This window comes from Rhinolophus sinicus, linkage group LG11 (assembly GCF_036562045.2).
Source record: "Rhinolophus sinicus isolate RSC01 linkage group LG11, ASM3656204v1, whole genome shotgun sequence".
Lineage (NCBI taxonomy): Eukaryota > Metazoa > Chordata > Mammalia > Chiroptera > Rhinolophidae > Rhinolophus > Rhinolophus sinicus.
In genome coordinates this window covers 13,651,314-13,678,626 of record NC_133760.1, presented here as the reverse complement: position 1 = coordinate 13,678,626, position 27,313 = coordinate 13,651,314, and the positions used below count along the sequence as shown (strand labels likewise).

The 27,313-nt window shown below is 38.2% G+C and overlaps 1 protein-coding gene across 3 annotated transcripts; it reads left to right on the top strand.

The window, feature by feature from the left end:
- The first annotated feature begins 8 nt into the window (after positions 1–8).
- Positions 9–26,442, top strand: ZNF829 (zinc finger protein 829). Of its 3 annotated transcripts, none has more exons than XM_074315810.1 (5): positions 9–400; positions 990–1,053; positions 6,460–6,586; positions 6,894–6,989; positions 23,668–26,442. In XM_074315810.1, the coding sequence occupies exons 3-5, from the start codon at positions 6,469–6,471 to the stop codon at positions 24,648–24,650; spliced, it is 1,197 nt and encodes a 398-aa protein (XP_074171911.1). In that variant the 5' UTR covers positions 9–400; positions 990–1,053; positions 6,460–6,468; the 3' UTR covers positions 24,651–26,442. The 3 variants fall into 3 exon arrangements, with proteins under 3 accessions (XP_074171911.1, XP_074171910.1, XP_019605497.2); XM_074315809.1 differs by having other exon boundaries at positions 9–501; XM_019749938.2 differs by having other exon boundaries at positions 9–306; positions 23,668–26,440.
- Positions 26,443–27,313: the final 871 nt, after the last annotated feature.

Genomic DNA, 27,313 nt, shown 5'->3' with positions numbered 1-27,313 from the left:
GCCGGTTTCAACATCCGGCCAGAACGGAATCTGCGCTTCCTGTGGGTGGGAGGGAGGGGTAAGCCAGGTCCGCGCGCCAGGCTCCGCAGAATCGCGCTCTGCTACGGAGAGTCGCAACTTCAAGACCCGACTAGACGCTGAGAGTTGCAGGAGTAGTCGTTTCGGGTGGGCCGGGTCAGGGCGCTGAGAGAATTGGCTGTGGGTCCCGCTCTGGACCACATTTCCCAGAGGGCCTGCGGGCCTGTCCCTCTTTTCGCAGGAGCTCGAAAGTTTCGTCATGCCTAGCGGGACCGTTAGATCAGTGAGGTGAGGGATCGCGGGCCCCGGGGCAACCGGCTCAGCTGTGCAGGTTGCGACCCCGGGAGACCAGAAAGGCCTAAATTGCGGAGACCGGAGGCGGGTACCGAGCTGAGTCCTCGGGCATGTGCGGGCGGAGTGACCTGAAGAGGAGAGATTGTGGGGTTGTCAGTGAGAGATTGTGACACTGCGACATGTGTGCAGGTTTGGGATGCCTATCATTGTGGGGTTGTGACTGTGTTATGGACCCTTTGGTGGTGTGTGATTGCGACACTGAGGGTGCTTGCGACTGTCAGTATAACTGTGTATGTTGTGTGATGAGTATGTGATTGTAACTGTTACCATGTACCTGTGTGTGTGCGGGTGTGGAGTGCGTGTCCGCTTGGTTTAAGCGTATGACTGTGCCTAATGTATGTGGCTTTGTGTGTACGGGTATGGGGCTCCTGTCAACTGTGCGATTGTGACTCCAGAATTCTGTCCCCAGGAGACCTTTGTGAGGTTTGGGCAGATTATAGCCCCTCGACAGCAGTGACCTGTTTTTTTCTGAGACACTGGGATTGGGCAGGATGTCCCATTCCCCTCTGATCTCGTTCCCTGTGTATGGTGGGGATGGGGCTGGGAATGACTTCTGACCTGACCAGTTTGAGCAACAAGAAAACCTGGTGTCTCACAATTACCTTTTCCTCTCCCAGTTCTACCCTTCTCCAGGTGAGGTGTGCAGAAGAAAAGGAAGGAATACATGATGAATTGCTACAGGTAAGTAATGTCCAAAATGTGTTGGGGTTTCCCCTTCACTTTCCTTCTTGTGAAAGTTAATGCTTAATAAAGATATGTCATTAGGTCCCTATAAACTATTAGAAAAAGGATAGTTGGGACCAATGGCCCCCATATACCTAATGTTCACTTATTTGGAAAAGGGTTCCACTTCTGTTTGCTGAGTTTTCTTCATTTTAAATGCAGTGATTGTTATGATTTTAAAATAAAAGTATGATTATTTTAGAGATTTCAAAAACACAAATACCAAGAAAAAATAAAATGTGACCATTCAAATAATTAGTGTTAATATTTTTATGTATTTTCATTGTTTTTCCAAAATCTAACTATACCATTGTATATCCTATATTTTCACTAAAAAGTGTCATTCTCCCGTGTCATCAAATGGTCTTTGTAAATGTCATTTTTCAAAGATACATGTTATTTCTTTGTATGAATGAGATAATGGTTTATCCTTTTCAGATCACTTGTGTCAGACTTTGAAATCTTTAAATCTTTATTTATACTCACAGATAAATACATACACATAGGTTTAAATTTGATTTCCATGATTAATAATGAGATTGAACATGATTTCATGTTTATTGATTATTAGGATTTCTTTTTTTGTGACATGCCTGTTCATAAATCTTACCTATTTTTTTTTTTTTTAAAGATTTTATTGGGGAAGGGGAACAGGACTTTATTGGGGAACAGTGTGTACTTCCAGGCCTTTTTTCCAAGTCAAGTTGTTGTCCTTTCAATCTCAGTTGTGGAGGGTGCCATTCAGCTTCAAGTTGTTGTCCTTTCAGTCTTAGTTGTGGAGGGCGCAGCTCAGCTCCAGGTCCAGTTGCCAGTTACTAGTTGCAGGGGGTGCTGCCCACCATCCCTTGTGGGAGTCGAACTGGCAACCTTGTGGTTGAGAGCCCACTGGCCCATGTGGGAATCCAACTGACAGCCTTCGGAGTTAGGAGCATGGAGCTCTAACCGCCTGAGTCACCGGGCCGGCCCCCACCTATTTTGTTCTTGATTGTCTCTTATTAATTCATAGGAGCTCTTCATATAATCTGCATAGGACTTTTATTGATTATAATTTTCTACTATTTGGATTGTTTTATCACTTCCTTTAAGACAGTTTTATGAATAGAAGTCCTAATTTTAACATAGTCAAATTTATCAACTTTTTATGGTTGGTGCTTTTTGTATCTTATTTAAGAAATCCTTCTCTGTCCCAAGGTTATGTAAATATTCTTCTGTGTTTATGCTTAAAGCTGTAAGTTTTGCCTTTCCCATTTACGTCTTTAATCCACCTGTAATTGGCTTTTGTGTATGGTATAAAGTGGGGGTCAGGGTTTTTTCCCCTTATGAATACCCAATTTTCTCAGCACTGTATATTAGAAAGTCCATTGTGTTCTCACTGCAAATATATCCATATATATATCATGTAAATATATCCAGTGTCTATATGTACGTGAGCTCTTTGCTTGGTTCTCTTGATCTATTTGTATATACCTGTACCAGTATCACTCAGTCTTGATTGTTCTAGCTCCTCCTTTGAAAGTAATTTGGCTTTTATTCCTGTGGCTGTTTTTAAGACTTTCTCTCTGTTTTTTGTTTTCTGTAATTTTAGTATAATGTGGTTAAGTGTGCATTTAAAAAAAATTACCTGCTTGGGATTTGTAAAGGTTTTTGAATTAGTTGATAGGTTTCTTTTATTCAGGAAAATTCTCAGCCACCTTCAAAGACTGCCCCTGCTTTATTCTCTCTCTCTTCTCTCCTTCTCAGGCTCTAATTAATTAAAATACTAGGTTAGAATCTCTTATTATTAATTTTTTTAAATCTCTTTTTTATTTTTAGAGTTGATACGTACAGCTCAAATAAAAGCAATATTAAGCAAAAGAATCTTGCCTTGTCTCAGGAGGGGGCGGAAGGCATGGCATGTAGTTAGAGTTTTTGGATTCTTCCCCAGCTAAATTCTAAATCCTAGTTTGAAAGAAGAGGGCTGAATCTTTCCAATGCATTGTCCTTCACCAAAGCCCAAACAGAGTTTCTGGTTCCTTTTTCCCCTCAGTTTCTAATTATAATCACTATCTCTATAGTGAAGATTGTTGCCCAGTATTAATAGGAATAACTCTAAGAGGTAGTATACTGTAGTAGAAAATAAATTTTAAAAGGAATATGAGCTTTGTTCTCAGATATTTACCTGATGTTTAATCAGGAAGTATTTGAAGCAGGAAATATTTTAATCAGGAAGTATTCCCAGTAAAATCTGAAAAAAGACAAGTATATATACCATCACCAATGTTGTTTAACATTGTTCTGTAGGTGTTAATCAAAGGACTTAAACAAGAGAAAACAATTAGGTTAAAAATTAGAAAAGAGGATATAAGATTATCATTTTTTGCAGATGATATGACTATGTACCTGGCAAAATTAAATCAATTTATAACTAGCACGTTAAAATAGGCAGAAATCCATAGGGAGCAAGCAAAAGAAATTATTTTTCCCATAATTTCCACTCTCAGCTCTCTGTGGGCTCATTTTTTGTTGTCCTAGATAAACTTATGCAGTCCCCATAATTGTTTTGATCACTCATGGGTAGCCTTTGGTTGATTTCAGTAACAACATCAGTCTCATTTTACTACCAATTACAACCTCTGGTTGAATGTAATAATTGCAAGTTTCGTTTTAAGCCTTTTCTCCGAGCTCAGGCTTGCTCTAAGCTAGAAGCTTACAATGTGAAAAGAGGGATGCACTAAGCTTCTTTGTTTCCTGAATGTGAACTTCTCTTTTTCCTGCCCAGTAGGCAGTTTCTGGCTCCTATGAGATTGCTAGAGGGATAGGGAAGAGGAGGTAAGAAGACTCAACTGGTACTGTTGTTTTGTTCTTGGTCTCTCTTGCTTTTATAGATGTTCAACGCTGACTCATTTTCTTATAGAGTGCTTTTGTGAGACTCAAAGTCCCTGCTATAAACCTAATTGCACTTCCCTATGAAGTGGGCTGCCCATCTCCTGGAAATGGCTACTGAGAATACCTGTGTTACACTTGGGCATTCTGTGTTCTACTCCTTTGTTGGGGTCACATTGTCCCTCCACTGGGTCCAAGAAGGGAAATAGGTACCAGTCTGTGATGCCCTCTCAACTCCAGGGAACACAGTAAGAATTCTCCTAAACAATCTCACCATTCCACTTTGGACTCAGGAATCTAAAAAGTGCCCTCTTGGTTGGCTTAAGATGAAGAAGACGTAACCTAATTTCTCCTGTAGGATGGAAATGTATCTCATTTTTTAAACAACTAGTTCTTGGACACTAACTGGATGTCCTACAATTTAATTCAATTCTGACACTAACTACACAGAGTTAGCATCCCGCAGGTTAAAGGGCTCATTCTCACAAAATTGTCCTATTTCAGACACCAGCCTCAAGTTTCAGGTGCTCCTAAGGTACTGCATTTCTGTCCAGTAGACCACAAGTTCAGGCATTCCCATGATCCCCACTCAGGTTCAATAATTTATTAGAATTATGTACAATCACAGTCTAATGTAGAAATATATTTAAAACCACAGTTTTATTATAAATGATACAACTCAGGAACAGCAAAACGGAAGAGGTGCATAGGGCAAGGTATAGGGAAAAGGACCATATCTGGAAAGGATCTTAAGGATTTTGCCTAATAAAATGTCTGAAATGAGATGTTTTTCAGTAATATTTATATTGTGGAAAATTCTGCCACTAGTAAAATTATAAAGGTTAAAGAATTTATGTTAATAGGGAATAATTTTTATAACAGTCATAAGAGATCTTCAATTTTCAAGAAATTAAATTATGTTTTTGTCTAAGATAGTGATATTTTAATTACTGTTTAACCAATTTTGCATTTAAAAATTCAAGAAATGTTCAAAGACTTAGTGAAAAATGACAGGGATTTGTCCCAGTACGCAGTCTCACTCCCCTCAGGTGGCTACCCTCAATTCTTTGCTGTTTCTCTTGGCATTTTTCCTATATGTCTAATAAATATTCCCATATTGCTATTTTTTGGAAGACATTTCCTAATGACTTCCTTGAGCTAAATATGGATTGAGATTTCCCACACCAAATTCCTCATTTTCTGTCCCTGCAAGAGTTATATTACAATTTTTCTTTAAATCACTGATATTGATGTGATTAGGCTCTTGCATATATTATTAATCTGAGCCAAGTAGTATACTAGACTCTATTAGTACAATTCTATTTGTACAATTTTTGTTTTTCTGAGGGTAAATTACTTTGTTTTTTTATTTGCCTGGTTCCATATATATGTGTTGCTATTTTTGTTTTTAAACCAAATCCCCCAACATTGCTGTCGGTTGCCTATTAATAGTATTTTCCATGTGATGAAACATATTAGCTCTTTAGTTTTCCTTGGAGACCTCTTTCCCATAGTTCTCTGTCCTCCTGTTCCTAGATGTTGCTCTCTAGGTCTGCTGCCAGATATTGTCCTGGGACGTGCCTTTTATAATTGTACTGGGACTTTGTTCACCATTCTCGTGTTAGTTTTCTAGTTTCTGAATATAATACCTTTTCTTTCTTAATTTACTCGCTAGTTTTGATGGAACACATAGGCCAGTAGCTTCCTAAGAAAAGCTACATCGAGGATTGTCTTTTTTTCTTTCTTAATTGGGGAATAGTGTGTTTCTCCAGGGCCCATCAGCTCCAAGTTATCCTTCAATCTAGTTGTGGAGGGCAACAGCTCACTGGCCCATGTGGGAATTGAACTGGCAACCCTGTTGTTCAGAGCTCATGCTCTCACCAACTGAGCCATCTGGCCACCCCAAGGATTGTCTTAACTTAATCTTCATACTAGCTTGATATTTAATCTGCCTTGGTATGTACTCTTCGCAAGTAGCTTTGATTGGGCATAGAATTCTAGGCTAGAATTCATTTTCCTTGGTAGTAGTAAAGGAATCACTTTGTATTCTTATTTCAATGGTGCTGTTGAGAAGTCCATTGCCATTCTGATTCCTGAAAATTTTTATGTGAGCCATATTTTCCTCCTGAAAGCTTTCAGAGAATTCTGTTTTCTCCAGATATTCTGAAATTCTGCTGCAAAATATATCGTAAGATTTTTTTTTAAAGTCCATTATATTCTCCCCTCTTTTGGGGCTCAAAGGGAAAATGGGAAAGGTGAAGGAACTCACGTTTATTCAGACTGTACGACCAGGCATTGAGCTGAATGCTTGCTATTTCATCTCATTGGAAAAGTCCACTCTACTTGCACATTCCTAGATAAAAATATTCTGATATAATAGGGTTCCAGCCCCTGCAATTTGCTTAATAATCTTTGTCCTTTTTCGTAGAGCCCTCTGTCACCATCCCTACTACCATTTTTTTCTTCTCTCCTTCCACTGTGAAAGCATGTTTGTTGTTTCAGGGGTCAGTGATGTTCAGGGATGTATCTATAAACTTCTCTCAGGAGGAATGGGAATGCCTGGACTCTGGTCAGATGAATTTGTACAAAGAAGTGATGTTGGAGAATTTCAGCAACCTGGTTTCAGTGGGTAAGGATAACTGTCCCCCAAAATTCAGAGTCTGCCCTCACGAATATCTTCTTTCTCCATTGTAAAGTATTTTGTTTCAAGTAACCAGATAAATTTCTACTCCCTGTTCCCCCAAGGAATGGTTTGAGTTGGAATGAAATGGAAGAATTGGAAATGGGCAGCTTCAATGGGCTGGAGCGGAAGTTTCATCTTCATCTTGCCCTGGTCCTTCCTATAGTGGTGTATCTTTCTTGATCACCAAGGGACTGGATCTGATTTCTAGGGCACCCACAGCATAACCATGTCCCATTTCTTTTCTTGTGATCAGGTCTTTCCAGTTCTAAGCCAGCTGTGATCTCCTTATTGGAACAAGGAAAAGAGCCCTGGATGGTTGAAACAGAAATGAAAAGAGGCCTTTGTTCAGGTAAGTGATAATTCATATGGCAATGACTTTGTCCAAAATTAGGTTGTTTGTATTTTTATTATTTAGTTTTATGTTATTTATATAACCTAGATACAAGTCTGTAATCAGCTATGTGATTTGAAAATATTATCTCCCATTTATTGAGTTGTGTTTTCACCCTCTTGATTTTCTCCTTTAATAAAAGCACAAAACTTTTTAATTTTGATAAAATCCAAAAAAGTTTATTTTTCTTCGGTTATTTGTGCTTTTGGTATGAATCCCTTAAGAGCCTTCATAATTAAATTTATATTCTCTGAAAGTAGAAAAATATTTCACACCCTATTGATAGGTAAAAGATTCTGTCAGTTATATCTCAAAAAATAAAGTTATAAGAAAACTGCCCTCCCCTTCGTAAATTTTTTCTCAGTTGTGCACACAAAGAGAGCTTTCAACTTTAGTTCTTTAGTTTAGCCATGAGATAGAATTGTCCTGGGTCTTTTTTCCTTTCCAGGAGACACAAGGTATTACAAACAAACAGACCCACATGAAAGATAATAATACAGATTATCTGTTGTCTTACTTACAGAGAATGAATCCCCAGATAACTGGAACAGATTTCCATCATCCCTACAGAAATCATGATAAAATCACATTCCTAATCACTATAATGTACCAGCCTTGTACAAATCAGAACCAAAATTAGACTTGGCCCCAAAACAAAACCCAAAATACATTGGGAAGGGGGGGTTGAGAGAAACAGTGAATGAAAGTAGAATTTTTTTATTACTGCTTGGGATTTACTGAAGACAGGATTTAAGAAGACATGCGGGGGCTGGGATAGCCTGCAAGGTACACTTCTCAAGTCACACACTTTATTGACTCCTGCAGGTGAGTCCATTTGAACATCTCAAGTGAGACCTTCAAATTTGTCAGAATATAACATTTAAACTTTTCAAGTGCATAACGTTTTAAAAGTTAAACATGACTTTTATAAATAAATGATAAGCATATTTGAAAGATTTATTTAGTTTATTAATGAGAGAACCAGTGGAATGGTACAGCTAGTTCAAATTATCTTGGAGAGATTGAGTTTCCATTGTCCTGGAGAGAAAGAATGCAGGAATCTAAGTTGGATATAAAAACTAGTTACTGTCTTATAGGATAAAACCGTAACCTTCAGCCTATCTTTTCCACAAGACAAATCATTTGCAACCTATCAATCTTTTTCAATTTAACATCTAACTTGAACAGATCCTCGGCCCTAATGAGAAGTAAATAGTAAGTGAAACAAAGGTACATTTCTATAGAGAATTAAATAATCCTCGAATGGACCTATTAGATAATACACTGGTATGACATTGAAAAGACATGCAGTATTTACCCTTTTGCGTGATTTTCAATTTTAGATACTTCAGTGTTTTTACCCACACTCATCATGACCCACCTTTCTACTTTCCCATGTCTAATAAGTGAAAAGTGATATTTTATTGCTTTCATTTGCATTTCTGATTATTAATAGGTATGAACATCTAATAGGTCTGTTAACTCTGTTGTAATCTTTATCAGTATTTTTATTGGGGTCCCTAACGTCTTTCTGTTAATTTGCAAGTATCTTCTAGTCTATTGAGCATTAAAGTTATGGTGTCCTTCATTTAACAGAAATCCTTAATTTTGATGTATTTTCTTTTCTTTTTTTTTTTTTTTTTTTTTTATTTAATTAGTTTCAGGTGCACAAGACAAAGCAAAACTTAGACATTTATCATTTATATCCCTCACACTGTGTGAACCCCCCTCCCCCCATCCACTATCCCTCTGTACGTTCCCAAAACCTCTCACCTTCCCCTTATTCCCACCCCCCCGCCCCTCTAGCAACCCTCTGTTTTTCCTCCATGTTTCCAAAACTGTTTCTGATTAGTTCATTCACTTATTCTTTTCTTTAGATTCCGCATATAAGTGAGATCATATGGTATTTGTCTTTCTCTTTCTGACTTATTTCACTTAACATAATGTTCTCTAGGTCCATCCATGTTGTTGCAAATGGTAAGATTTCTTTCTTCTTTATGGCTGCGTAATACTCCATTGTATAAATGTACCACAGTTTCTTAATCCAGTCATCTACTGATGGGCATTTCGGTTGGTTCGAGGTCTTGGCTATTGTATATAGTGCTGCAATAAACATAGGAGTGCATAAAGATTTTTGAATTGGAGTTTTGGATTTCTCCGGATAGATACCTAGGAGTGGGATTGCTGGATCATAAGGTAGTTCCATTTTCAGATTTTTGAGATATCTCCAAACTGTTTTCCATAGTGGCTGCACCAATCTGCATTCCCACCAACAGTGCACCAGCGTTCCCTTTTCTCCGCATCCACGCCAGCACTTGTTGTTTGTTGATTTATTGATGATAGCCATCCTGACTGGGGTGAGGTGGTATCTCATTGTGGTTTTTATTTGCATTTCTCTAATGGTTAGTGAGGTTGAACATTTCTTCATATGTCTGTTTGCCATCTGTGTGTCCTTTTTAGAAAAATGTCTCTTCATGTCCTCTGCCCATTTTTTAATTGGGTTGTTTGTTTTTGGAGTTGAGTTGAGTGAGTTTTTATAAATTTGTGATATTAACCCCTTATCAGATATATCATTGGCAAATATCTTTTCCCAATCAGTAGGATCCCTTTTTGTTTTATTGATGGTTTCCTTTGCTGTGAAAAAGCTTTTTAGTTTGATGTAATCCCACATGTTTATTTTTCCTCTTACTTCCCTCATGAGGGATATATCAGTAAAAATCTTACTCCGGGTAATGTCTGTGAAGTTTCTTCCTATATTTTCTTCTAGGAATTTTATGGTTTCAGATCTTACATTTAAATCTTTAAGCCATTTTGAATTTATTTTTGTATGTGGTGTAAGGAGGTGATCCAGCTTCATCTTTTTGCATGTGTCTGTCCAAGTTTCCCAGCACCATTTATTGAATAGACTGTCTTTACCCCACCGTACATTCTTGCTTCCATTGTCATAGATTAAGTGGCCATATAGGCATGGATTTATTTCTGGACTCTCTATTCTGTTCCATTGATCTATGGGTCTGTTTTTATGCCAGTACCATGCTGTTTTGATTACTGTAGCCTTGTAGTATAATTTGAAGTCAGGTATTGTTATACCTCCCACTTTGTTCTTATTTCTCAAGATTGTTGAAGATATCCGGGGTCTTTTGTTATCCCATATAAATTTTAGGATTATATGTTCTATTTCTGTGAAAAATGTCGTTGGTAGTTTGATAGGAATTGCGTTGAATATATATATTGCCTTAGGCAGTATGGACATTTTAACTATATTAATTCTTCCTATCCATGAACATGGTATGTGTTTCCATCTATTTGTATCTTCTTTCATTTCTTTCTTCAGTGTCTTATAATTTTCTGAGTACAGATCTTTTACTTCTTTGGTTAAATTTATTCCCAGGTATTTTATAGTCTTTGGAGCAATTGTAAATGGAATTGCTTTTTAATTTCTCCTTCTGATGTTTTATTATTGGTATATACAAATGCAACTGATTTCTGAATATTAATTTTGTATCCTGCTACTTTACTAAATTCATCTATCAGCTCTAATAGTTTCTTGGTGGAGTCTTTAGGGTTCTCTAAATATAGTATCATATCATCTGCATATAATGACAGTTTTACTTCCTCCTTACCGATTTGGATGCCTTTTATTTCTTTTTCTTGTCTGATTGCTGTGGCTAGAACTTCCAGCACTATGTTGAATAGAAGTGGAGAAAGTGGGCAGCCTTGCCTTGTTCCTGATTTTAAGGGCAATGGTTTTAGTTTTTCCCCATTGAGTATGATGTTAGCTGTGGGTCTATCATATATGGCCTTTATTATGTTGAGATATGATCCCTCTATTCCCACTTTCTTAAGGGTTTTTATCATGAATGGCTGCTGAATTTTATCAAATGCATTTACTGCGTCAATTGATATGATCATATGATTTTTATTTTTCATTTTGTTAATGTGGTGTATCACATTAATTGATTTATGGATGTTGAACCACCCTTGCATACCAGGGATGAATCCCACTTGATCATGGTGTATAATCTTTTTAATATATTGCTGAATTCTGTTTGCTAGTATTTTGTTGAGGATTTTTGCATCTATGTTCATTAGCGATATCGGCCTGTAGTTTTCTTTTTTGTGGTGTCTTTGTCTGATTTTGGGATCAGGGTGATAGTGGCTTCGTAAAAGTGTTTGGGAGTCTTCCTCCTCTGGATTTTTTGGAAGAGTTTGAGGAGAATAGGTGACAATTCTTTTTTGAACGTTCTGTAAAATTCACCTGTAAAGCCATCTGGTCCAGGGCTTTTGTTTGTTGGGAGATTGTTGATTACTGATTCAATTTCCTTGGTGGTAATCAGTCTATTCAGGTTTTCTGTCTCCTCTTGAGTTAGCCTTGGGAGGTTGTATGCATCTAGGAAATTGTCCATTTCTTCCAGGTTGTCAAATTTGTTGGCATACAGTTGCTCATAGTAATTTCTTAGGATTCTTTGTATCTCTGCGGTGTCTGTTGTCACTTCTCCTCTTTCATTACTGATTTTATTAATTTGGGTCCTCTCTCTCTTTTTTTAAATGAGTCTGGCTAAAGGTTTGTCAATTTTGTTTATCTTCTCTAAGAACCAACTCTTGGATTCATTGATCTTTTGTATTGTTTTTCTGGTTTCTATTTCATTTATTTCCGCTCTGATCTTTATTATCTCCTTCCTTGTACTCCCTTTGGGCTTATTTTGTTGTTCTTTTTCCAGATCCCTTAAGTGTGAAGATAAACTGTTGATTAGTGATGTTTCTTGTTTCTTTAGGTAGGCCTGCAGTGCTATGAACTTCCCTCTTAGGACTGCTTTCATGCATCCCATAGATTTTGGGTCGTTGTATTTTCATTTTCGTTTGTCTCGAGATATCTTTTGATTTCTTCCTTGATCTCCTGTTTGACCCATTCATTATTTAGTAACATATTATTCAGCCTCCATGAATTTGTGTGTCTTCCAGTCTTTTTCCTGTAGTTCATTTCTAATTTCATAGCACTGTGGTCAGAGAAGACAATTGGTATGATTTCAATTTTCTTAAATTTATCCAGACTTGCTTTGTGGCCTAACATATGGTCTATCTTGGAGAATGTTCCATGTGCGCTTGAGAAGAACGTGTATTCTGCAGCATTGGGGTGGAATGCTCTGAAAATATCGGTTAAATCCAAGTGGTCCAATGTGTCATTTAAGGCTGTTGTTTCCGTATTGATTTTCTGTCTGGAAGACCTGTCCCTTGTTGTCAGAGGTGTGTTGAAGTCCCCTACTATGATAGTGTTACTGTTGATCTCCATCTTTATGTCAGTCAATATCTGTTTTATATATTTAGGTGCTCCTATGTTGGGTGCATAGATGTTTACTAGGGTTATATCCTCTTGTCGAATTGATCCCTTTATTATTATATAGTGTCCATCTTTGTCTTTTAATATTTTCTTCATTTTAAAGTCTATTTTGTCAGAGATAAGTATTGCAACTCCAGCTTTTTCTCATTTCCATTTGCATGGAATATCTTACTCCAACCCTTCACTTTTAGCCTGTGTGTGTCTTTTGATCTGAGGTGAGTCTCTTGTATACAGCATATACAAGGGTCTTGCTTTCTTATCCATTCAGCCACCCTATGTCTCTTGATTGGAGCATTTAAACCATTTACATTTAAAGTGATTATTGATAAGTACATAGTTATTGCCATTTTTAAATTTGTGGATAAATTGTTTTCGTCTTTCTTCTATTTACAGAAGTCCTTTTAGTATTTCTTGCAATGCTGGCCTGGTGGTAATGAATTCCTTTAGCTTATTCTTTTCTGGGAAGCTCTTTATCTCCCGTCAATTTTAAATGATAGCCTTGCTGGATAAAGCAACCTAGGTTGTAGGCCTTTGTTTTCCATCACTTTGAGTATCTCCTGCCACTCCCTCCTGGCCTTCAATGTTTCTGCAGAAAAGTCATTTGATAGTCTTATGGGAGTTCCTTGTATGTAACCCTCTGTCTTTCTCTTGCTGCTTTTAGGATTCTCTCTTTGTCTTTAATCTTTGCCATTTTAACTATAATGTGTCTTGGAGTGGACCTGTTTGGGTTTATCCTGGTTGGAACTCTCTGCACTTCCTGGACTTGTATGTTGGTTTCCTTCATCAGGTTAGGGAAATTTTCAGACATTATTACTTCAAATATGTTCTCAATCCCTTGTTTCTTCTCTTCACCTTCTGGTATTCCTATGATGCGCATGTTGTTGCGCTTGATGTTATCCCATAGGTCTCTTAAACCATCTTCATTGTTTTTTATTCTTTTTCTTTCTGTTGTTCTGTTTGGGTGATCTCTGCTAACTTGTCTTCTAAGTCGCTGATTCGATCCTCTGCTTCATCTAACCTGCTGTTAATTCCTTCAAGTGAGTTCTTTATTTCGGTAACTGTGTTCTTTAGTTCTAACTGGTTGTTCGTTATGATTTCTACATCCTTCTTGATGTCCTCTCTAAGTTCCTTAAACATTCTTATCATCAGTATTCTGAACTCTGTCTCTGACAGTTTGGTTACCTCTGCTTCATTTAGTTCCATTTCTGAAGGTTTCTTCTGTTCTTTTATTTGGGATATGTTTCTTTGTTTCCTCATTCTGGCTGACTCTCTGTGTTTGCTTGATGTATTAGGTAGATGCCCTGGAGTTCTTAGTTCTTGCTGGATTAGTATATAATAAATGTCCTTTATATTTGACTTGCACTACTTCGTTCTTCTCCCCTGCGTGTGCTCTAAAAGTGACTCTTGTGTTGTGTATATTGTCCTGTTAAAGAAGATCCTTAATTGCTTTTCGCTTGTGAGTAGGTGGAGTTAACTCCTAGGCTGACTAGTTGTGAGATTTGGCTTTGCCCACGCAGGGTATTCTGCTGCGTGAGGATTGACCGCTTAGATGTGGTTTGCCCTTTGGCCTCTATGTGCCTGTAAAGAATCCCCTCTGAGTGTGTCACTTGTAGGTCAAACCCGGTAGTACTCTGGCTTGGTCTGGAGTTGGCCGCTGGGTATGTTGAATCTTGTGCCTCTTAAGCTGGGCACTGCAAGAAATCCCTGCGCGAGTCTCTTCGCTGTTCTGCGTGATGAGCAGAGAGTCCTTTGATGGGTTATAAGCTTCCCGTTTCTGATAAGATCCGACGGAGAACTCAAAAAGTGCGCCCCGCTGCCGCCATTCCTATGACGTCACTCCAACTCTCTGTGAATCATCTCCTAGCACTCTGGTCGTTCACTCCACTGGTTTCACTGCGCCTTCTCCCATCAGTGTCTTCGAAGTTGTTTTTTCCCTTTGCTGGAGTTTGTGTCCTTCAATTATCTGAATGTTTCTCTCTCTCAAGTCTACTTATTCATCTCTTTTCCAGCTCCATGATTCAGTCTCTAACACAGGTTTATTAATATATGTTTTTGAATTATTTTTAATGATATTTTAAATGGATGATAAGATTATCAGCAGCTCAGCAGTGCTGGTAAATACCAATCATCTCAAGCATTTTCCTGTTTGAATTTCCATTTATGCTTAATGGTGTCATCATCCTCCACGGCTCTGTGCTCAAAATTTGGCGGTCATCTTCAATATCCCCTAGTTGACAGACCTATTCTCTGATAAGACAGCTTGATGTATTTTCAATTCATAGTTTTGCTTATGGTTTGTACTTGTGGAGTTTTAAGTAAGTTATCTTTCCTTGCCTATTTTTCACAAAGGTTTTCTTCTATGTTTCATTTTAAAAATTATACTTTTACCTTTCACATTATATATTTAATCCATTTGGACTAATCCATTAATGTGATGTTAAGCAAGAATCCAGGATTTTTCCCCCCATAAATTGAATCATTTTCCCCTCTACCATCCATTAAAGAATTGAGCTTTCTTCATTTATTTCTGGTGCCATCTTTATTGGATAATAAATTCTCAAATACAAGTCTGTCTCAGTGCTTTATTTGCTTCCTTTCGTATAATGCCAGTACCAGAGTGTCTATTTCTATGGCTTGTATTTTTTAATATCTGAAAGAGCAAGCCCTCCTTTACTCTTGTTTTTCATATCTAACGTTTACTTAGCATCTGATGTACTTTTGCTTTTCCATATAAAATTTTAGAATAAATTCGAGCCATTAAAAAATACCTAACTAGAGTTTTGATCAGATTACTTTGAATTGATAGATTAATTTGGATAGAATTGACATCTTTGTAATCTTAAATTGTCCCTTCTAGAATCATGGAATATTTCTTGATGCATTCAGTTTTATTTTAATGTCCTTTATTAAAGTTAATTTATTACTAAATAATTACTATTAATAAAATAGTAATTTTTTAAGTTCTTTGTTGAGTTACTTTCTAGATTTTTAACAGATTTTGTTGTTATTGTGAGCATCTATAATTTTCTATTGTTGGTGCAGAGTTTTCAACTTTTTTTAATATATAAAAAGGAGTTTAATTTTACTAGTTATCGGGGAAATGCACATTAAAACTGCAATGGGATACCATTATGACACCCATAACATGGGCAAAAATTTAAGTCTGACATTAGTAAAAACAGGTAAGAATATGGAGCAATATGCACCCTCATAAGCTGTTGGCAGGGTGTAAATTTATACAACCACTTTTTTGGTCTTTTTTCTTTTCCTTTTTAAAAATTTTATTGTGATAAGAACATTTAACATGAGATGTACCTTCTTACCAGATTGTTAAGTGTATAATACAGTATTGTTAACTGTAGGCCCACTATTGTATAGCAGATCTTTAGAATATATTCAGTTTGAGTAACTGGAGCTTTATGCCTATTGATTAGCAGCTGCCTGTTTCCCCTTCACCCCAGCCTCTGGCAACCATCATTCTACTCTTTGCTTCTGAGTTTTACTCTTTTAGACACCTCATATAAGTAAAATCATGCAGTGTTTGTTCTTCTCTGACTGCTTTATTTCACTTAGCATAATGTCGTCAAGGTTCTTTCATGTCACATGTTGCAGGATTTCCTTCTTTTTTAAGGCAAATAATATTCCATTGTGTATATATATTGGTGCAGGTATATATATACACTATGTTTTCTTTATCCATTCATCCAGCTATAGATTTAGGTTGTTTTCACATCTTGGCTATTGTAAGTAGTGTGCAATGAATACAGAAGTGCCACTATCTATTCAAGATCCTGGTTTCAATTCTTTTAGATATGTAAATACCCAGAAGTGGGATTGATGTATCAATCATATACTGGTTCTACTTTTACATTTTTGAGGAACTTTCATACTTTTTCTGTAGTGGCTGCACCGTTTTGCATTCTTGCCAAATAGTGTACAAGGATTCCAATTTCTCAGCATCCTCATCAATACTTGCAGTGTTTTCTTCTTCTTTTTTTTTTTATAATAGCCATCCTAACAGTGATATGTGATAACCATTATGGTTTTGATTTGCATTTCTCTAGTGATTAGTGAAATTGGGCATCTTTTCATATATCTTTTGGTCATTTATGTCTTTTTTTGGAGAAATGTCTATTCAAGTCCTTAACCCATTTTTTTAATTGGGATGTTAGTTTTCTTCCTTATATATTTTAGATATTAACCCCTTATCAGACACAGGTATCCCCCACTTTTTAAAAGTTTGCATTATGCCACTTTGCTTTTACAAAAGACCTGCATTACTCCCTGTATTCACTAACTGAAATAAATCTGAAGAAGATTTTTGCTTTTTTGAAAAATGACAAAATATGAGGATTGCATTTGGCATTTGTTTTGCAGCAAGGCGGTATAGAGGCAGTGTGCACACCAGCAGCAAGAATGGCACCGCCAAACTCCTTCCCATGAACTACACTCAGCATCTCAGTGTCAAGTTGCCATAGCATTGAACTGTATATCTCTGAGCATCTGTGCTTTATCTTGATTTATTCTGTGTATCCATTAGCAAAATGTGTCCTAAGGTAGAAAAGCCTAGGAGAACTGGTAAGGGTGTTATGCTTAGTGTAAAACTGGATATAATTAAGAGTTGTGGTGAATGAAATAAAGGCATTGTTCATGCATTGAATTTTGAATCTGGGAACACAAAAATTTTTTTATATACATTAATGGTAATTGCTTCTTTGCTTACGAAAGGTTTCATAGGAATATTGTACTTTTGGATAGTGGGGCAACCTGTATATGGTTGGCATGTATTTTCTCCCATTCCATAGGTTGCCTTTTCACTCTTGTGCAGCAGCTTTCACTCTTGTTTTCCTTTGCTGTGCAGAAGCTTTAAAATTTGATGTAGATCCATTTGTCTGTGTTTTTTTGTTGTTGCTTGTGCTCTGATGTCGTACCAGTCTCTGTCCCTTCCCTTTCTCCCCTCCTTTGTTCTCTCAGATATACCCACTTTCAGATGTTTCAATTCAAGGACCTCTCAGATGTGTTTGTGTGTTGAGCAGTAAATCCTTTGTTATATTATAGTGGTCCAACTAGTTTTAACTTCAAGGGGAGAGACCATGCAGCTGATATCACTCTGTTGAGAATTTTTATCTTGAAAGGGTGTTGAATTTTATCACATGCTTTTGCTGCATCTATTGAGATTATTGTGTAATTTTTACCCTTCATTCTATTAGTGTGGTGTAGTGTACCACATTAATTGATTTTCGTATGTTCAACTATGTTTGCAACCCAGGAATAAATTCCACTTCGTCGTGGTGTATGAGCCTTTTAATGTGCTGTTGAATTCAATTTACTCCTATTTTTTCAGAATTTTTGCATCTATATTCATCAGAAATTTTGGCCTGTAATTTTTTTTGGATGGTGTCTTTGTCTGACTTTGGCATGAGAATAATGCTGGCTTTGTAAATTGAGTTTGGATGTGTTCCCTTTTAAACTTTTTGGAAGATTTTCAGAAGGATTGGTATCATTAATTAAATGTTCGGCAGATTTCACTGGTGAAGCCATCTGGTCCTGGGCTTTTCCTAGTTGGGAGGTTTTTGGTTACTGATTCAATCTCCTTGTTATAGGTCTATTCAGTCTTTCTATTTGTTCTTGATTCAGTCTTGGTAGTTGTATGTTTCTATGAATTTATCAATTTCTTCCAGGTTATTCAGTTTCTTGGTGTATAATCATAGTAGTGTGTTATGATCCTTTTTATTTCTGTGACTTCAGTTATGTCTCCTCTTTCATTTCTGATTTTATTTATTTGAGTCTTTTTTTAGTGCATCTAAAAGTTTGTCAATTTTATTTCTCTTTTCAATAAACCAACTATTTTGTTGATCTTTTCTATTGTTTTAATATTCTCTATTTCATTTGTATCAGATCTAATCTTTATTTCCTTCCTTCTGCTAACTTGGTGTTTAGTTTGTTCCTTGAGGTATAAAGTTAGGTAGGTTGTGTATTTATCATCATTTTTCTTTTTTAATGTAGGAACTATAAACTTCCCTCTTTGTACTGCATTTTATGCGTCTCATAAATTTTAATATGTTGTGTTTTTGTTTATCTCAAAATATTTTCTAATTCTATTTCTTTGACCCATTGATTTTTCAAAACTGTAGTTTAATTTCCACATATTTGTGAATTTTTAAATTTTCTTTCTGCTATTGACTTATAGTTTCATTTCCTTGGGGTCAGAAAAGATACTTAGTATTCTTAAATATCTTAAGACTTGTTTTGTGACCTAACATATGATCAATCCTGGAGAAATATCCATGTGTACTTGATAAAAATATAATCTCAGCTTCTGGTCAGGATGGCGGAGTAGGAAAACACTGTGCTCACCTCCTCTAATGACCACATCAGAATTACAGTGAAACTACAGAACAGCCATCATTGAGAATCACCTGAAGATGGGAGCTGGAGCTTTTCACCTGCTAGCTCTTCTCTAGGCTGGGGGAGGGTCTGTGGTGAGTGTTTGCCTGCTAATTCAAATCACCTTTGTTCTCAGTAGCTCCAAGTTGCCTAGTTAATGTACTGGGTCCATCAGCACTCTGAGACAGAAGCCAATACCTTGGGCAATTTCCAGAAAAGTTGAAACATTTGATAAACAGTCCATTTTTTCCCTCCCTAGGAAGACGCTGGGAGCTGGGGCTTTCTCCCACTTGCTCTGCATTAAACTGGGGGAGGAGCTCTGGTGAGTGCCTGAATGCTAGTTCAAATTGCTCCCTTGCTCTCTCTAGCCCCCAGGGGCCTATCATATGCCAGGTCCCGTCCACTCTCTGAGATAGGTGAGATAGAAGCCAGTCCCTCAGGTAGTTCCCAGAGAAGTTAGAGCATTGGATGCATAGTCCAACTCTGTTATACTCAGGGCGATGGTGGGAGCTGGAGTTTCACCTGCTCGTTCTGTACTAGGTCAGGAGGCCTAGTTTGTGTACTAGTTCAGACCACCCTCTTGGTTCTCAGTAACCCCCAGGTATCTAGATACGCTGGGTCCCATCAGTGCTCTGAGACAGATGAGACAGAAGCCAGACTCTTAGGCAACTCCCAAAGAAGCTAGAATGTTTGACATATTGTCCACTCTTCTTTTTCAGGGAGAAGGTAGGAGCTGAAGTTTTTTTCTGGCTTGCTCTATATTGAGCAGGGAGAGGAGCTGTGGTGAATGCCCACATGCTAGTTCAAACCAGTGCCTTTGTTCTCTGTAGTCCCCAAGGTGCCTAGCGTATGTCAGGTTTCATCAGTGCTCCAAGATGGTCTAGACAGAATCCAGTCCCTTGGGCAGCACTCAGAAAAGTTGGGACATTGGATATGCAGTCCAATTCTTTCCATCCTCAAGGAGAAGCTAGAAGTTTACCAGTTTTCATATGGCTGGTTTCACACTTTCCCAGGATGCAGGAACCTCTCAACTAGTTTCTAGGTTTCTCACAAAGGGAATTGATCCATGTAATGCTGTTGAATTGGTGTGTCCATTGGAAGGAAGGAGAGTCTAGGGCTTCCTATTTCACCATCTTGCTGATGTTACTCGAAATACCATTAAGTTTTTAAGTTGATCTTGTATCCAGCAACTTTACTAAACTGATAGATTTTTATTCTCTTGATTCTTCTAATCAGATTATAGTATCATTTGTATGTTACTATACTTACTTCTTTCCTTCCAATCTTCATACTTATTTCTTTGCTAATAATGATAGGCAGGACTGTCTGGTAACAATGGTAGTGGCCATCCATTTCTTTTCCTCATTTATAGGGAACATATTTAAAGTTTCTTCACGTAAGTGAAATGTTTGCCATAGTTCTGTTAACTTTTACTAAGTTAGCTGTTACCTTGCCATGCTGGTTTGCTATAAGTTATCATAAATAGTTGGCCACATCCTACAACTTTGCTCGATCTGTCAAGATGATCATGGCAGTTTGTGGTCTTATTTCACAACAGTTAAACCCTCTGGTGGGTGGCCATATTGGCCTGTGAGTTCATGTTCCCATGAGGGTATCAGCCACCTTGTCAGTGTGCCTGGGGAAGAGCCAAGAGCCAGACTCAGCTCTGTACCCCTCTGGGTGGATTTAAGAAATGGGAGTAGATGAGCTCAGGATGATGAGCCCTAAAAGGTAAAGGTTCATTGCTGATAACTTTTATTTGCTACTGTTCCATCAGGCAGCTCTGCTCATCAGGGTTTCATTTTTCAACATTTACAAAGCATCAGCAGCCACAGGAAAAGTATGCCTCCCCTTTTCATAATCCACTGGCTTTTTAATAGTTGAGGAGGTTTTAATAGTTTTAATACTTAAGGAGGTAGAGGAGCAGATGCCTGAGAGCAGATGGTCAGCTATATTCTCTCCAGCAGGGCTTTTTCTTTGCTATTGGGTTATCACACTGACTCAGCAGCCTGGGCTGTTACCACCAATTTCTGTAGTAAATGCACAAGCCATGGTGATCCCATGGCAGTTCAGGGAAAGGGTAAATGAGAACTCAAAAACTTTGTTTCCAGGCTAGCTTCTCCCTTCCTCCTGTTACCATCTATTAAGGCAAGTAACTTCCATCCTCAAACATACAAGTTTGCACCAGTCTTCAGTCTGCCCGGGATTTCCCACAGTTTGTGTCAGTTCCACAAAACCAAATTTTCTAATTTCTCCAGGGTCAATTGGGAAAGGAAGTCAGAAGTTTGTACACATTCAGAATCTAGGCAGGAGCTGTTGATATTTTTTTTAATATGTATTTTTTCATTATTATGTTTTCAACTTCTAAGAACTTTATGTGTGTGTGTATTTTCTTAGTGTTCCTTTATTTAGCATCTTATCCCTATTTAATAGATACCAGATCTTCTGTTACCTACCTCTCTGAGGTTATTCATTCCATTTTCCCCCCCTCTGTTCCTTGCATCGATTGTTTCCTCACAGAAACCAAAAGCCATAAGACCTCTTTTGGGATATTTTTCATGTTAAACTTTCCTCAAATGTCTAATAAACCATGGCTTACTGCCCATTTTAAGTGTGAGATACGAAAAAGTTGATTGGAACGTCTTTTTAGACGTGTAGTGGGAGTGGGTCTTGTTTATTTTGGGAGGATCTGGATGGGTTTATTTACTTAGGATCTCCCACTTTGGGTAACTATTGGTCTTTTCTCTTGTGCATAAAGAGACCTTCACTCTCCCTCCTGGTGAGGGAGTTATGAGCCTATTACCAGTGTTCTGAGGGTTAAATTGGGATAAAACAACAGAGTCTCATCATTTCAGTATTGCAGGCTGACATGAATTCTCTGACACCAACTGGGTGTCTTATACTTCAATTCAATTCTGACACTAATACCTGGACTTAACATCAGATTCCACAAGTTAAAGGGCAAGGTACCCAATCAGACTGCCCTTACTTAGTTCAGACACCAGTTGCAACTGGGGTCTCACACTTCCCACACTTCTGCCTGGCCACTATTAATATTCAGGGCTTCCCTCCCCACCATCCGGTTTGAGAATTCATTAGAACAACTCACAGAACTCATGAAAAGTATTATACTTATGATAACCATTTTATATAAAGGATACAATGAACAGCTACCTCAAGAAATACCAAGGTCTAGGAGAGTTGCATTACAGGAGATTCTGTCACCATGAAGTCAGAGTGTGCCACCCTACTAGTACATAGATATGTTCACCAACCAGGAAGCCTCCCCCCAATCCTTGCCCTGAGTTTTTTATTGGGGTTTTACTATGTAGGCATGAATGGCCAGCCCCTCCTTTGAAACTGAAGGCCCACTGTGAATCATCTCATTAGCATGAACTCAGGTGTGATCAAAAGGAGCTTGTTGTAAATAACAAAAAACACTACTATCAGGAAATTCCAATGATTTGTGAATTCCTATGCCAGGAATGAGGAACAAAGACCAAATATATTCTTTATTATATCACAAGTATTTATGTTTTCTGTTAATGCTTTGTTCTCAGTTCAGTACCCAGGCCCACAGCTACACCTGATGTTCCTGACTCCAGATTCACTCTGGTTCCATTTTTCCAGATCTCTAGTTTTCTGTAAGAATGGAGAAGTATAATCCTTTTGTGTGGGATGGGAAGGGGCTCTTAGTGGTCTCACTACTGATACAATATTGGGACTAATCCTTCAGGTTTCAGCATTTTTTTTTGTGCACCCCACTATTAGAAGTGCCTGATGCCTCCAGTTCTTGTGTATTTGTGGGATCTGTACCATGAATCAGTGCTGTGGAATTCACTTACTGTAGCTCAGTTTGACTTTTTCTTTTATTGCTACTGTCTCTTTTCCATTATCCTTTGTCCTAATGGGATTTTTCTTTCCCCTTGTTAAGCTTTTACTGTAATTTTCCTGTGGATTCATGAATTAGCCCTTTTTAAAGTACAGTTGACACTCATTACTCGGATTCTATAATTACATATTCACCTACTTATTAGATTCATTTGTAAATGCAAAATCAATACTTGAAGTTCTTTCATGTTCATTGTGGATATACGCAGAATGGCAACCAAAAAAAAAAAAAAATGTTGACATGGAGTTCCCCTCTTCTTCTCGCAGAGTATGTTTCATTCTTACGCTCTTCTTTCTTACTCAGGCTGCCTTCCTCTTAGCCACTGCCATAACTTAAGGATTTCATTTCTCACTCTACAAAAGTCAGCATCACAGAATTCTAAGGCAAACTATTTTCAGTGAATCCCCAACACTTCCGACTCTAGCTGCAGAAGAAATGTACTGTTTACCATTGACAGTTTCATTCAGCACCTGAGACTTGCTGCAGGATGTCCTCTGATGTGAATTTGCCAGCAACATAACATACCCTTTGCATAGAGTCTGTGACCACCGTCCCCCAATTTATACATTTCAACACAATTATTTCTCTATAGTCCTTTGATATAGGTCTGACAATTATCCACAAACTACAAAACATACATAATATTATGCTCTGAGTGTGTGAGCATATGTTTATAAACATGTATACATGTATATGATTCGAATCACTGTGTAATATGGAGGATAGCCCTGAACAGGTATAGTATAGTTACTGAAGTTTCAAGTGATTCTGATCCACACCAGTATTTCATGATTATTGAGGTCATCTAGTTCCCTAATCATTCTCTTCAACTTTCTCTATTACCTCTCCTTAATGTCTGTGCTTATCAATTTTACAAATTGCTTAGTCATATTTGATAAGTGTCCAAGCATTTACTCTCTCAGATATTATTTGCAGCTTAATTTTCCCATTTCTTTTTTAGAAGTTTAACCTCTCCCAGAATAGTAAAAATGAATATATGCCTTTTTATTTTCGTTCAGATCTGGAATCAATGTGTGAGACCAGGATACTATCTCTAAAGAAGAGACATTTTAGTCAAGTAATATTTATCCATGAAGAAGACATGCCCACTTTTATTCAGTCCACGTTTCTTACTCCACATCAAAAAACTATTAATGAAGAGAAACCCTGTGAATATAAAATATGTGGAAAGACCTTTAATCAGAACTCACAGTTTATTCAACATCAGAGAAGTCATCCTGCTGAAAAACTCTATGAATGTAAGGAGTGTGGGAAATCCTTTAGTCGTGGCTCACTTGTTACTCGACATCAGAGGATTCACACTGGTGAAAAACCCTATGAATGTAAGGAATGCGGCAAGGCTTTTAGTTGTAGCTCATATTTTTCTCAACATCAGAGGATTCACACTGGTGAGAAACCCTATGAATGTAAGGAATGTGGAAAAGCCTTTAATTATTGCTCAAACCTTAATGATCATCAGAGAATTCACACTGGTGAGAAACCTTACAAATGTAAAGTATGTGGAAAAGCCTTTACTAAGAGTTCACAACTTTTTCCACATCTGAGAATTCATACCGGTGAGAAACCTTATGAATGTAAGGAATGTGGGAAAACCTTTACTCAACATTCAAGACTTATTCAACATCAGAGAATGCATACTGGTGAGAAACCTTATGAATGTAAGGAATGTGGGAAGGCCTTTAGTAGTACCTCAACACTTACTAATCATCACAGAATTCATGCTGGCAAGAAACTCTATAAATGTAAAGAATGTGGAAAGGCCTTTATTCAGAGCTCAGAACTTATTCAACACCAGAGAATCCATACAGATGAAAAACCATATGAATGTACTGAATGTGGGAAGGCCTTTAATAAAGGCTCAAACCTTACTAGACATCAAAAAATTCATACTGGTGAAAAACCCTATGACTGTAAGGAATGTGGAAAGGCCTTTGGTAGTCGTTCTGACCTTATTCGCCATGAAGGAGTTCATACTGGTTGAATGAAAAGCCCTTTTGATAATCTTTATAATAACATTTTTAAAAACAAATAATTTTTTTAAAAGCCCAGGTAATGCATGATCAGAAGTTCTCCTGTATTGTAGTTTTCTAGGGCTCTTGTAATAAAGTACCAAGTGTGACAAAACTGGGTGACTTCAAATGACAAAAGTTTATTCTCAGTTTTGAGAAAGAGAAAGCCCACCTATAGCCCACTCTAGCCATCCTGTCCCACCTCCCAGTGGGAGTGGGGGTGGGTTTGAGAAGCACTGGTGAAATTTGCAGTCCAGTGGCACAGTTTCACCAAAAGACTGAGACCTAATCAGAGGACTATAAAATTCTTCCCTTCCCCTACACCTTACCACCACATCACTAAAGGCCTATTTACCAGTGTTACTTTTACCTAGTACATCATGCCTAGCTTTCAACAAAAAATTAGAAGGCATACAAAAAGGCAAAGAACACAATTTGAAGAAGCATAGTAAGCATCAAAACCATACTCAGACATGTCAATAATGTTGGAATTATAAGACTGGGAATTTAAAACTGATTACGCTAAGAGCACTAATAGGAAAAGTATAGCATATGCAAGAAAAATGGGATGTAAGCAGAGGGATGGAAGTTCTCAGGAAGAATCAAAGGCAATACTAAAGATGAAAAATATTTTAACAGAAATGAAGTATGCCTTGGATGGACTCATTAGTAACTGGTCTTGGCTGGGGAAAGAATTGCTAAGCTTGATATGTCAATAAAAACTTCCAAAAACTAAATTGAAAAGAAAAAAAAACATTTAATAACAGTACAGAATATCCAAGAGCTATGGGATTCCCGAGTGATTCCCACATGACCGTCTATTGATTCCAATGTGGCTATCACATGATTTTCTCGTGGCTGCCATGTGATTCCCGAGTGACTGCCAAATCATGGTACCAGTGTGACCACTAGGTGATTCTGTGTGATTTCCCATGTGAGCGATGTGTGATTTTCAGGGGACAGTTGTGATTTTTGGTGCCCCTGCCACAAAGCAAGTTCCTCAGAAGAATCACGGATTACACCTCAAAGCACCAATATGGCAGCTGCCAGTGCTGCTAGACAAGCAAGTTCACTCCAAATAGATGCGACCTCAGGCCCAGAATTTTGAGCAGTGTGGCAGCCACTGCCACTAGAGTAAAGCAAGTTTATTTAGAACACACATCAGCTACACCCCGAATGGCCAATATGTCAACCACAGGTGCCCCAAAGCAAGTTTTCTCAGAACAGACCTAGCCTACCACCACTAAGTGACAAAATGGCAGTAGGTGGTGCTGCTTCCATAATGCAAGTTTTCTCAGAACTGACCTGGATTCACCCTGGAAGTGGGAGCAGTGCGACAGCCATTGCCACTGCTGTAAAGTAAGTTCCCTTAGAACAGAAGTGGCCTATACCTGAAGGACCAGTATCGTGGCCATTGGTGAAACCAAGGACTACGACACCTGCCCTTCCCATGGCTGAGATTTCTTCAGTCACACAGCCACTGGGTTCCCCACCTCTGTCCCCCACCAATACACACGTTGGCAGGAGGGAGTGAGGCCAGACTAGTATGTAACATCCCAACACCTTAAAAATGGAGGGATTCAGCATGTCACACTCCTTCAACCACTGAATCGGCATCAGGTATTGGGGGAAATTGGCTGCCTCCACTTCACCTTCTGATTCTGCACTCAGATTGTCTTTGTCCTCGCACTTGACCTTGAGACTCCCACCCCAGGCACTTGTGCAAAGGCCTCAGGTAAGATGAGGACAAACCATTCCAATTTAGGTCACCACAACAGGTAATGGGCATTGGCTGTGGAATGAGGTTCTCCAGGTCTGGCTGAGCCAGTGGTAGTGGAGATAGGAACACAGAAATGTGTCATTGTGACCCGGGGGCAGAAGGAACTACAATTTGCAGAAGCCTCTGTGGGAGATTTTGCCCAATGGGGTGGGTTTGGAGCAGAGGGAGGGAGCGTACTGCAACCAGAACACTCAGGCTCTCTAGGCCCAGTCCTTCAGCTCCTGCACTGTAGGCTTTAAATGATACAGAGAATTACAATAATTAACAGCAACAGCACAAAGGCGTGAGTGGTACTGAGGTCACTGCTTTTTAGAAATGGTGAAAGTCCTAATTCACACTTTAATAACTCAAAAATTTATAACAACATGTTAACATAAGTGACATTTTTATAAAAATTAGTTTTCAAAGAAAAAAATCAGCATTTTTCTGCATCTTTTTGTGTAGGGAGAAAACTTTTAAATATTTGGCTTAATAAAAAACAGCTGGGATTTCTGGTCAAGATGGCAGAGTAGGTAAACGCTGTGCTCACCTCTTCTCAGGACCACATTAATTACAACTACACCACAGAACAACCATTATTGAGAATTGCCTAAAGTTTAGCAGAACCGAAGCCCTACAACTACAGATGTACAGAAGAGGCCACCTCGAGACTGGTAGGGGCAGAGATGTGAAACAGGCTGGTCCCACACCCATGTGTGACCATTAAAAATCAGGAGGGATATCGCGGCTGCAGGGGTCCCCCACTGAAGAGTGAGATGTCCCAGCCCCACCCAAGCCCATGATTTCAGTGCCAGGGAGAGAATTCCCCATAATTTCTGCTGTAAAAACCAACAGAGATTGTGGCTGAGTGAGACA